Source organism: Gadus macrocephalus, chromosome 14 (genome assembly GCF_031168955.1).
Source record: "Gadus macrocephalus chromosome 14, ASM3116895v1".
NCBI lineage: Eukaryota > Metazoa > Chordata > Actinopteri > Gadiformes > Gadidae > Gadus > Gadus macrocephalus.
Genome location: NC_082395.1, coordinates 3,927,684 through 3,940,183, shown reverse-complemented (window position 1 = coordinate 3,940,183; position 12,500 = coordinate 3,927,684). Strand labels below are relative to the sequence as shown.

Sequence of the window (12,500 nt, the reverse complement as noted above, 5' to 3'; positions counted from 1 at the left end):
ATATTCCAGGCCGTTTATACCCTCATATCAAGGACATGGTATGTGCCATTCGCGGATCTATGTGTGAAACATTGTACAATGTGTACTCTTTAAAACAATACTATTCTAAAATACATGGAGATTAAATCGCAATGTCTATTAAGTCTGGTCAGACGCAGCGACACAAGCAAGTGGATAAATGATCAATTAGGATAATTCAGGATATGATGTAATAATTCTCCCTACTTCCTGTCTTTCCTCCTCTACCCCTTAGTGCCCTCCCCCAGACCGGATAACTCCTCCTCCTTCCACGATGCCGTTGCCCTGGGCCGGGGTCCGGTCGTACCAGTTGTACCTGGGGACCCGGTTGCCATGGTGAACCACTCTAAACGCCAGACTGCTTTTGACTGGTGAGCGCTCTCTGTAACTTATCCTGATGAATGACCTTCCTATCCTGATAGCCCATACTAATCTGTACTATTAACATAGTAGATGGAATAAGGGTGTGTGTGTGTGTGTGTGTGTGTGTGTGTGTGTGTGTGTGTGTGTGTGTGTGTGTGTGTGTGTGTGTGTGTGTGTGTGTGTGTGTGTGTGTGTGTGTGTGTGTGTGTGTTTCAAGTGTATTTGCCCTATCAGCATTACATATGTAGTACAATGATAACAATGGTTGGAGTCATTAATGGCCATTAAAGGCCTGGACTTCAGGTATCCTCAACTGTGGAGTGCAAAGTGCTGGAATATATACACGAGCCAAGTTGAGAGGCAGCCCACAGAACGGCAGCCCTAACCCCAGCGCCATCTTGTGTGTGTTGATGTATTCACCTGCTGCACTTTCACTTTCACTTCTGGAAACCCCTTCCTGTAGGTCTACGGCTGAAGCCATGGTCATGAATCCTCCAGAGCCCGTCAAGGAGAAGGAGAAACAGGGCTTCTTCAGGGCCATGAAGAAGAAAAAGAAGAAGACACAAATGGTAAGGAACTTCTGATGTAACTTCATGTCGATCTGGCTCACAGGGATTTGTGGGAGTTGGAGTTCTGGGAAGATTATGTTTTTATTATCTTTCCCTCACACCTGACAATGTATTGATCTTCTTCTCTGTAATGGTTTTAGGGTTAATATATTGATGCCTATTTGACCCACACTATTTGATTCATGGAGGTTTTTTAGACGGTCATGTAACAGCAGTTTCAAAAGCCAGGTGGCATGTTCTGGTGTAATTTTTCGTTTTTTCACATTTTGCTTTTCTTTTCCTGATTGAAGGTTATATTTTCTTGCACCTGTTTTCCCGTCACCTTTAACCAGTGTGCGAAACACCCGCTGGCGACAGGGGCACTCCCTAGTGCTCCAGGGGGTGGTGTTGGGAGAGGGTTTCTGCGAGCACCCCTAAGGGTGCAATTGTTAAAGAAAATAACAGCGTAGTTGAGAGAAAACAGGGGTAAATTCAACGTTCTACTCTGCTCCGGACTCAAGTTGCCTCACTAAAATAGTTATATTCTTGACAATTGAAAGTGACAATCTTTTAAGATTTTCCCATTCCCCCCCCCCATTTTTTTTTTTTTGCTGTTGAGGCATTCAGCGGGACTCAATTGTCCATCAAGGGTTTCGGACCCTCAGACACCGCCTGATTTTACACCCTCCCTTAACCATATATTACTACCATATTAAAACCATACAAGAAAGTTGTATGGTTAGCAAACAAAGTTTGCTAATTCGAGCAAAAAGGTCAAACACGTGGGCCAGCTGTGTAAGTTCTCAGTGAAAAGGTCAACCAGTTGTACACGTTGGGTAAGTCCTCTGTGAGCCAGGACTACCAGGTGTATCAGTTGGGTAAGTCCTCAGTGAACCAGGAGTACCAGGTGTACCAGTTGGGTAAGTCCTCAGTGAACCAGGACTACCGGTTGTACCAGTTGGGTAAGTCTTCAGTGAACCAGGAGTACCAGGTGTACCAGTTGAGTAAGTCCTCAGTGAACCAGGGCTACCAGGCGTGGGTGACCTTGTGTTGAGCGTGTGGGCTTGTTCCTCTTGTGCCCCACAGACGGACATGGAAGAAGGGAGGAACCCCAGCATCAGGAAGAGCCTGTTCCCCCTCTTTAGCTCTAAGAATAGCCTAAAGCACAGCGCGGCGGCCAAAGCGCTGCCCGTAGTGGCGTCGCCCATGGTACAACACCAGCCCAACGCAGCCTACCCCGCCTCTCCAGTAATCTAACCACCACCTTACCTCTGCATGCCTCCGCTGCCAGTCCCATCCTCTCACACCGCATCGGTGCCGTCATAAGCGTTGAAATACTCTCAGAAAAAGTCCTCTCAGGGCAAGGCACGTCTTTTCTGAAAGTCATTTTGGATCCCTGATCTGATTCTGCAGCGGACGTTGGCGTCCAGTCATCCGTCAAACCAGCCTCCAGCCGTCCATCAAACCAGCTCCCAGCCATCCATCCAGCCAGCATCCAGCCATCCATCCATCCAACCCACCCTCCGTCCACCCATTCGTCGGTCCGTCCATCCATCCATCCACCAATCATCCATCCACCCATTCATTGGTCCACTGATTCAACCACCACCCATCCATCCACCTTGTGTTTGTAGTGGCTGCACTGGGCTGCACAGAATGTAAGGTGAACGCTTCAGCACACAGGAGAATGCCGCCATGCGTGTGTTGCTCTGCAGTGCGTCTAACGGACTGATTTCGTACACCACAGCCTGAACTTAGAAATCACCACAACCGCCCCACCGTGTTCTGGCTTCATCAGCATATTCAAACATAGATGCATTACACACATGAATGTACAGTATCAAATGAACTATGCTATTATAACTTGCTGCTTGAGGTCTGCATGAAGTATTTTTGCAAGCTTGTCAGACGTCATGATTTCTTTCCACGATGCTTGTCGATGGTTTTGTTGTTGTTGTTTTTTTAAATGCCACCAATGTGTTTTTCGATGGCTTCCTGATCTCTTCCAGTTCATTATAATCTCAAACGATGAAGTCCGAAAGCTAGGAATTGTCCTAATCCCATGTTCAAAGATATCTGCCACTTCACCAAAGTGGCAGTTTATTCTCCATCTTGTGATCTGAGGCTGAATGAAAGAGATCAGTTGGTTGGATCAACTGGTTTTCAACCAAACCCTATCAATGATATAACAATAATAATGATACACATAGTAACCACATTGTTAACCCTGCCGTCTGTCCGTCCACACCGGTAGGTCAGCGGTAACGGCCAGGAACACCTCTCCCTCCAGAGGGGCAGCAAGTCCTCGTCCCACCACAGCGGCCGCAGGAAAACCCGCGAGCGCTCCAGAGACCGCGACCGCGAACAGAGTCGAGACCGCGACCGGGAGAGGGAGAGGGAGCGGGAGAGAGAGAGGGACAGCAGGGGGAGAGAGAGGGAGAGGGTCGGGGAGTGGCCAACCGAGAAGCCCGTGGACTCCCACTCCCAGGTGAGAACCTCCCCACATTGGTTTCCATTGTGCTAAAGGTCCCATGACAGGCCACCAGGTGTGAGCGTGGTTAGCCTTACAAGCCGTTTTGAAAATCTGCCCCTTATGACATCACAAGTGGGCGTGTCCACCTAGACGTGTGCTGGATAGATACGTCTACCAACCTACCCAGTGGACGGTAGCAAACATTGCTTATCTATCCGTCACACATCTAGGTGGACACGCCAACTAGTGATGTCATAAGGGGCCGATTTGCAAAACGTCATGGGACCTTTAAAGGGCCCCCATTGTACCACCCAACATGAGGGTTGATTGGTCATCACAACATTGTCATACATCTGGAAATGTATGTTGTCGAACCCATATAGAAGAGCCCAGGTCTGGGATGTTCCGTTCTCGTCTATTTTCCGTTATTTGACATCACGTTACCATGCGTGCGTACCGTGTGAACATCAGTCTGTCTGCTTGGGTCTCGTTTCCCAGAGCCAACCGCTGAGGTCCCTCCGCCGGCTGCTCCACCTCTCCCCCTCCTCCACCCAGCCCCAGGTGCCTCCACCGCCTCCCCCAGACCTGCGCTTCCAGCAGACCCTCCCCAACCTCCCTGCCTCCTCCAAAGGGGGGTACCCCTCCGACGGCAGGGGCCACACAGACGGCAGGGGCCACCAGGACAGCAGGGGCCTTCAAGATAACCGGGGCCACACGGAACCCAGGGGCCACACGGAACCCAGGGGCCACACCGACCTTAGGGGTCACACAGACCTTAGGGGCCACACAGATCCCAGAGGCCACCCGGACCCCCGGGGAAACCCTGACCCTAGGAGCCACCCTGATCCTAGGGGCCACCCTGACAACAGGGGCCACAAAGACCCTCGAGGACTTCAAGATAACAGAGCCCACACTGAGCCTAGGGGCCACTCTGACCCTAGGAGCCATTCGGACTCCCGGGTCCTCCAAGATAACAGGGGCCACCAAGATAACCGGGGTCTTCAAGATAACAGGGGCCACCAAGATAACAGGGGCCACACTGAGCCTAGGGCCCACACAGACAACAGAGCCCACACAGACCTCAGGGCCCACACAGATAACAGATCCAACACTGAGCCTAGGGGCCACTCCGACCCCAGGGCCCACTCTGACCCCAGGGCCCACTCTGACCCCAGGGCTCACACCGACCCCCGGTCCCACACAGACCCCAGGGCCCACACGGACCCCCGGTCCCACACGGACCCCCGATCCCACGCCGACAACAGGGGCCACACAGACAGCAGGGGCCACCCAGAGAGCAGGGGCCACCCAGAGAGTAGGGGCCACTCTGGAGTCAGTAACTCTTCCCAGGCCAAGAGCCGCAAGCCCAGCTACCCCATGCCGGGGCAGATCGAGTCCAGCTGGCACGCGTCGGCCCTGCAACGGGCCGAGGGGGCGCAGTACACGCCGGAGCAGCTGGGCATCAAACCCGGACAGAACGGACCCACGTTTACGCGCGCCTCCCGTCCCAGGATGCCAAACCTCAACGACCTGAAAGAGACGGCACTGTGAAACGGCCGGACATCCGCACACTTCGCTCCCTCTCTCCCGATATTTGAGTGTCTGTAGACGGCAGAGGCCTAGCTCGCTACGGCTAGCGTTTACATCGCAGTGAACCTTGAGATCCCTCAAGTCAACCGCTCAGAGAAGACAAATATCTCCAAATATTGTATCTCCACACTTCATTGTTTGATGAGGGAGTAGTCCAGCGGGACTCTTAAGGTAAGGTATGAATGACAGTACAGTTTATTCACCTCAGTGTTGCAGCAGTTTGTATGTACTTAACTCTCTACAGATATTTAATGGTGTTACATCAGAGGACAAGGACAAGATGGCGTGGAATCTGCCCGTCTTCAGTCGCAGAGACACTGCCCATTCTGGACTCTATGCTGCCGTCTGCTGGTTCATAACAGCTACTGCAGCGCATCAGAGCTAATGGTCTGAAGTGACCCAGAATGTTGTGTGCGTGTGTGCGTGTGACTGTGTGCGAGCGTGCGTGTGTATATGTTTTTCAAAGTCAAATATTTGCTAATAAGAAAGAAAAATATATATATATCAACATAATTTATGAAATATTTATTTGTTTTCAACTTAAGGATATAAGCTATAAATGACACAGTATGTAGGCTACATGGAAAATTAAAAAATTAAAAGGTATTATAGAGTTATTGTGTAATTGCAAGAGCTATAGACACAAAAAGATATGCATAGATATTCATGTGTTTATAATTCAATATGTCACAAGAGAAATATAATGGTGAATGGCTTTTTTTGATTACCACAATTTAATATTATTATAACAGTATCAATGTTATTTTTCAGTTGGTTAATATGTACAAAATATCAAGAACATTTTTCTAAGTGGATGAGATTTGTTCCCTGTGAGAATCACTCCCCACTTTCTAAGATACTGTAATATTCCTTTTATTATAACAGTGAAGATACTGTAATAGTCCTTTATTATTACAGTGAATCAGACTTTTTTGTTATGCTATCATTGTCACATGTTTACACTTTATAGCTTTCCGACCTATCTTTTGCCTTCAAAATACTTTTTTTTTTAAATTCCATTCATCTATCGGTCTATCAAGGGTCTATCAGGATGTGTTGCGCATGAACAGGGCATTATAATGGAAATACTCATAAAAGTGACCCCTCAAACATAAACACATGTGCACATGCACGGTAACACACACACACACACACACACACACACACACACACACACACACACACACACACACACACACACACAAACACACCTATATCTTTTTGTTCCTTCTGCAACAATCCACCATCTATATCAAGCATTCAAGGGGGTTATTTCTGTATAAAATGGAAATGGTAACGTTCAGGTATAAGCTCAACGAAGGCGGGACTTTTGAGTTAGGGATGGTCATGGTAGAGATGAGATGGTCGAGTTCAGGTACGGTATGTGTGGTTAGGACAGTGTGGGTTAGAGGTGAGGCGGTGAAGTTCAGGTTTTGGATCTTTAACGGTTTGGTTGGTATGTGTATTTGGTTAGAGATGGTTATGTATTAGTTGAAGGATGTTTAGAGATCTAAGCATTGGGTTGAACATTACAAAAAGTTCAGTGGCAGATTGTTATGATGACCTGTGGTTAAGTTCAAGCCTAGGTATTGGGTAAAGATGGTTATGTTGAACGTGATTAAGATTGGGTTAAGGGTCTGGAGGAGAGTGATGTATCATGAGAATAAATACCAGAAAAGTATGCATATCCTATTTCAGCTGCTAGCATACAAGCTATCCACAATGTGAAGGACACAAAGTGTTACAACATTCAAATGTATTAGTTCAACTGATTAATTCTAAAGGTTATGTGTTGAAACACCCAAGCTGTTACAGTATGGACCTATCCCAGTGGTTTACTACATCATCTTAACTTTCACATTGGCTGAGAAACTCATCAAATGTGTTTTCTGGAAAGATAGAATCACACAATTATCCACATAAAAATAAAAGCCTAAATGACAGGAACGGTCTGGCAGATGTAAACAATTGCTATAGAGAACTTTAGTCTTTGTGATGAGACATTTTGTGAACTTGTTGTATGGTAATGCACTGTTATGTTGTCCACACTATACTGGCCGAAGCACATGGATCCAAAGGGACCTAAGTGCTACATTGCTGTTTACATTGAAGCAGGCGTGCAAACGATCAAACGCACACCGCTATTGGTCAGAATCGGTAAAACCAGGTGGGGCGTTTTGGTGATTTGATCACCTACAACGGTACGGTCCTTTAAAAATAATTCTTTGTTTATTTCTTGCGTTATTGCCTCTGTTCTCTGGTTTGAATTCAACACAGTGACAGTAGGCCTATTCACCAGGGAGCCGAAATGAAGACCAGTAATATTGTGACAGGGAGGAGAGAGCAACAGATCCTGCGTTAGCAGATGTCTCCTGAAGTTATACAAACATTAGTATTATTATTGTCAATAATATAATCCTACAAAACAAAGATAACTACGTGTGGGAAACTGAAAGCAATAACCTTCCTACTAACGATGCTGGTTCTGTTTTAACGCCGACGTTGAAGTAAATGTTTTGGGCTGCGACTACCAAGTTGTTAACGAAGTTGTTTGATTATCTCCACGTATCGTCTAACTCACTATAACACTACACACACAGGCTAATGGAAACTAATAATGTGACATTGAGGGTGAAGGCCCGCAATCAGCAGAGCGCGTGATCAATGAGGTTCAAGACGGGAACGAGATGAAATAAGCCTGAGTTCAGCTAAATGCTAACAAGATAGAAGATAGAAGGGGGCTCAGCTTCGTACGCAAGAGGTGAATGTGTTTTAAAAAGCATACATTTGTTATTATTATTTATTTTTTCATTGAAACTGTTCCCCACTTTTTACAGGATGTACATAAAGTGTATCTTATCCAACCGCCCTACCGTCAATAATAAGAGTATCAAAATAAAAGCCCACTGTACATTTTTAAACGGTTCCGATGGTTGATTTATTTGGATCTCCGAATTTGTACAATAAAGAGACAGCGCAGGGTCCACCATGTGTGTTTCTTTGTTTTATAGAGGAGAGGTTTTAAAACATAAGAATTTCCAGCGGATGAAATTTGAAGCAAATTCCAAAGCACCACAGAAATATAAATGGAGGCATTACTGTCACTGCCTTGACACGCAATGACCACAACACAAACATTCAAGTACAACACAGCCGAGAACGATCACTATACTGTAATATCAACTGACAAAAGAAATCTTGATTGCATTTTAACGATATAAATTTAAAAAAAACGTTCACACAAAAAAGATAGAGAGATAGAAAGAAAGAAAAAGAAACAAACCAGAACATTACTCAATAGGTCATAATTTAAGACAAGAAGAAAGAACAGAAATTAAAGAAGAAGGAAGAAAGTTACTACAAAAGAGGTGTAAAAGAGTTTGTATTAACACAAATAATGAAATAGCTAACAGTTAAAATAGCTAGCGACCATTGCATATTCCTAGTCCGACTCATGGCATAAGAGCCGGGAGTATCGTTTTAATTGAACTGAAAAAAGTTTTGACAGTGGTTCCAAAGAGTTGCACTAGAAAAAACATATTATTGTATGTTGGTGGTGCTTATTATAAATAAAAACAAAAGAAACTAACAGAGTGAGTCAATAAACTAACATACCACAAGATGTACTTTACAAATCCCTGACATGAGTTGACGAATATGTCATTCTATCTCAAGGGAAATAACAACCACACACACGACGTGACGACATACAGAAGGAACGCAACTGAATACATGAATAATAATACTGATGAATAATTGATAATAATGCCTCGGAATGGAGGGATGAGGTGGTGGGCTGATGAAGGGGTGAAGGGTCGAGGGATGAGGAAAAGAGAGATTTTAGGCTGGGGGGGGTGAAGGATGAAGGGTGGAGGGATGAAGAATGATGGGTGGAGGTATGAGGGATGAGGGGGTGGAGTGATGAAGGACGGATTAATGAAGGGTGGAGGGGTGAGGGGGTGGAGAGATGAGGGGGAGGAGGGATGAAGGGTGGAGTGATGAAAGGTGGAGTGATGAAGGACGGATTAATGAAGGGTGGAGGGGTGAGGGGGTGGAGGGATGAAGGATGGATTAATGAAGGGTGGAGGGGTGAGGGGGTGGAGGGATGAGGGGGAGGAGGGATGAGGGGCCAGACAGATGAAGGGTGGAGTGATGAAAGGTGGAGTGATGAAGGACGGATTAATGAAGGGGGGAGGGATGAGGGGGAGGAGCGATGAAGGGTGGAGGGATGAGGGAGTGGACAGGTGGAGGGGTGAAGGTTGAGGCGGCCAGGGGGAGGGGCCTCAGACACACTTGCTCATGCAGAGCAGCAGCTCTATGCGCAGGGCGATGCGCGTGTGCCAGCCCAGCGGCAGGATGCGCAGGTAGCGCGCCACGATGGGCGGCCGCAGCAGGTTCTGCACGGAGGAGGAGCGGTCCGAGTTACCGTAGAACACCTGTAGGGGGAGGGGGGAGGGGGGGGGAGGGGGGAGGGGGGGGGGGGGGGGGAGGGGGAGGGGGGGGAGGGGGAGAGAGAGAGGGGGGAGGGGGAGAGGGGGGAGGGGGAGAGAGAGAGGAGGGGGGGGAGAGAGAGAGGAGGGGGAGGGGGGGAGGGGGGAGGGGGAGAGGGGGAGGGGGGGGAGAGAGAGAGGAGGGGGGGAGAGAGAGAGGAGGGGGAGGGGGGGGGGGAGAGAGACAGGAGGGGGAGAGAGAGAGAGCAGGGGGAGGGGGGGGGGAGAGAGAGGAGAGGGGAGAGAGACAGGAGGGGGAGAGGGGGGGGGGAGAGACAGGAGGGGGAGAGAGAGAGAGCAGGGGGAGGGGGGGGGAGAGAGGAGAGGGGAGAGAGACAGGAGGGGGAGAGGGGGGGGGGAGAGACAGGAGGGGGAGAGAGAGAGAGCAGGGGGAGGGGGGGGGGAGAGAGAGGAGAGGGGAGAGAGACAGGAGGGGGAGAGGGGGGGAGAGACAGGAGGGGGAGAGAGAGAGAGCAGGGGGAGGGGGGGAGAGAGAGGAGAGGGGAGAGAGACAGGAGGGGGAGAGGAGGGGGAAAGGAGAGGGGGACGGAGAGAGAGACAGGAGGGGGAGAGGGGGGGGGAGAGGGGGGGCAGAGAGAAGGGGGGGAGAGAGACAAAAGGGGGAGAGGGGGGAGAGAGAGACAGGAGGGGGAGAGGGGGGGCAGAGAGAAGGGGGGAGAGAGACAAAAGGGGGAGAGGGGGGAGAGAGAGACAGGAGGGGGAGAGGGGGGGCAGAGAGAAGGGGGGAGAGAGACAAAAGGGGGAGAGGGGGGAGAGAGACAGGAGTGGGGGGGCAGAGAGAAGGGGGGAGAGAGGAGGCTCATAGAAACAGGAGTGGGGGGGGGGGTAGAGAGAGAGAACGCGGGAGAGAGAGGGGGGCAGAGAGACAGGAGGGGGGAGACATAGGGAGAGAAGATGGGGAGAGAGACATAGACAGAGTGAGGCAGCAGTGAGAGAGCGAGACAAAGAAACATTGAGAGGGAAGAGTGGTAGAGGAAGAGGGGGGAGGGACGGAGGAAGAGGGGGGGAGAGAAGGTGGGGGAGGGACATAAAGAGAGAGGGGTAGAGGAGGGGGCGAGGCACAGAGAGAGAGAGAGCACATTAAACACCATGAATTATGAATTCACGTTATGAATCACTGGTTATTCCAAGGATATCATGAAATATTGATTCTCCAATCTTGTAATATACAATGTCCTCTGCACACCCAATCCCGGAATGTAAACTATGTCCGCTACTGCGTCCCATTTTCTAGCAAACATGGTCATCAAAACAACGAGGGGCCACACAGAAAGCAGATGTATTCTCCGGCCCCACTCACCCTGTTGTTGCCGGTCTGGTCCTTGTAGTAGATCCAGTTGAGCTTCTCGTCGGTGCGGTACTGGACGCTGTACTTGGTGACCCACTCGTCGGCGTCGCAGCGGCCCTGTGTGAGCAGGCCCGACACCACCATCACCTCCCGCAGGTCCACCTGCAGCCACTGGCTGTTGTCCTGGAACTTGGAGAGCCACGCACACCTGCAGACGGGCAGACGGGTTAGGGGGGGGGGAGAAGGGGAGAAGGGGAGAAGACGTGCACGTTATTTTTTTTTTTAATAATAATTCCTCATTTCTAATCATTTTTAGGAATAATCTGGTGCTATTCACAAGCTAGAAGAGTGGCAAGATTGAGCAAAATAAAGTCAATAAAGTCACTCATTTTACTTGTAATTGTAATTAGTAGCCTAATGAGTAATTGGCAGTCGTTTTTTATACCGTTATTCTCATTACATCCATTTATATGTAAGGTAAAGTCATCTTTATTAATCCCAGAGGGGAGATTGTTGCAGAGACAGCAGTAATACAATCATCATCAACACACACCAATCAAACAATCAATCAAAGTAGGCCATGTTGATTGCCGTTCATATCTCATCATCTTAGACTGAATAATGGTTATTCCTTATGGTGTATGTTAACTAATTGATTGTATTTACGTCAAACTATTTTGTTGAGTGTTTCTTCCCCGTTGGGTTCATTTGGGCGTATGAGAACACAGAAATGGCACTCGGGTGCCGACCCAAACAGCCGGCGGTCTTGGACCATTTCCAAGGGAACCATAGTGAGGTTTGATTGCAGTGAGAATGCACAATGGACCGAGACAAGCCTATTTATGTGTTTGTGTTTGTGTCTCGGGGCAGCGCATCATACAGATAACAGATTACATACGTTGTTTTAGAGCAGAATGTGCTGATCATAGTTGGAACTCTGGTTCAACAACCAGAGACTTGCGACAGCTGTCTAACTATAGTGAAGTTACCTCCAACAACATGGCACCTTCACTCAAACTGGCTAAAGTGATGCTGCTACCACCACCACCACAAGCACTACAAACATGAAGTTTTGAGAAACAGAAATTCAATGTTCTATAATTTCTCAAATCTTGAGTATAGACTTGATCGTTATCAGCCTTGCTTGTTAGTCTCTGGATACAGAGGTATGCCTGCTAAATGTGGGTGTTTAGAATCTAGCTCATGCTCACTCACCCAAAGCCCTGGTTGTTGAGTCGGGCCCTGTTGGGGACCCAGGATGAGAACCATCCCGTGTACTGCTCCTGGTTAGAGCAGGTGATCTGGTCCGGACTCACAGAACCAGCCTCGAAGCCCAGCTGACGATGATAGGGGCATTCTGCAGAAGAACAACCGAAAGACACCTTTTATAAAGCATAATTATGAAAGAGCTAGGGCACATAGAGTATAGACTAGACTGTATATTCATGTAAAACATTGTTTCTATTACACTATTGCACATTTAGAGTATAGACTAGACTGTTTATTAGTATTCATGAGAATTATATATTCTCATAAAACATTATTTAGATAAATATTTACATATTTATTTTATATTTATTTATATACATAAGTCTTGTAGTCCTGCTGTGACACAAATCCTATCCATGTATGTTTTATAAGCCTTTTTTCCCAGATAAGAGGTTTAGTTTGGACATTAATCTCGTTCACAAAGCATTCATTGACAATCT

General features: G+C 48.0%; 2 protein-coding genes across 2 annotated transcripts in view; one reads left to right on the top strand and one right to left on the bottom strand.

Annotated features, from left to right (window-relative positions):
- Nucleotides 1-6,922, top strand: part of cdkl5 (cyclin dependent kinase like 5) — a 45,580-nt gene extending 38,658 nt beyond the window's left edge. The window contains exons 16-20 of the mRNA XM_060071997.1: nt 254-389; nt 845-950; nt 2,016-2,177; nt 3,184-3,417; nt 3,901-6,922. Of these exons, the coding sequence (XP_059927980.1) occupies nt 254-389; nt 845-950; nt 2,016-2,177; nt 3,184-3,417; nt 3,901-4,953 (1,691 nt within the window). The 3' untranslated portion in view covers nt 4,954-6,922. The remainder of the gene's footprint in view (nt 1-253; nt 390-844; nt 951-2,015; nt 2,178-3,183; nt 3,418-3,900) is intronic.
- Nucleotides 6,923-7,905: 983 nt separating this feature from the next.
- The window catches only part of rs1a (retinoschisin 1a), an 8,437-nt gene continuing 3,842 nt past the window's right edge, over nt 7,906-12,500 (bottom strand). Inside the window, exons 4-6 of the mRNA XM_060072009.1 lie at nt 12,007-12,148; nt 10,804-10,999; nt 7,906-9,428 (exon numbers count right to left, since the gene is read on the bottom strand). Coding sequence (XP_059927992.1) covers nt 9,276-9,428; nt 10,804-10,999; nt 12,007-12,148 — 491 coding nt within the window. The 3' untranslated portion in view covers nt 7,906-9,275. The remainder of the gene's footprint in view (nt 9,429-10,803; nt 11,000-12,006; nt 12,149-12,500) is intronic.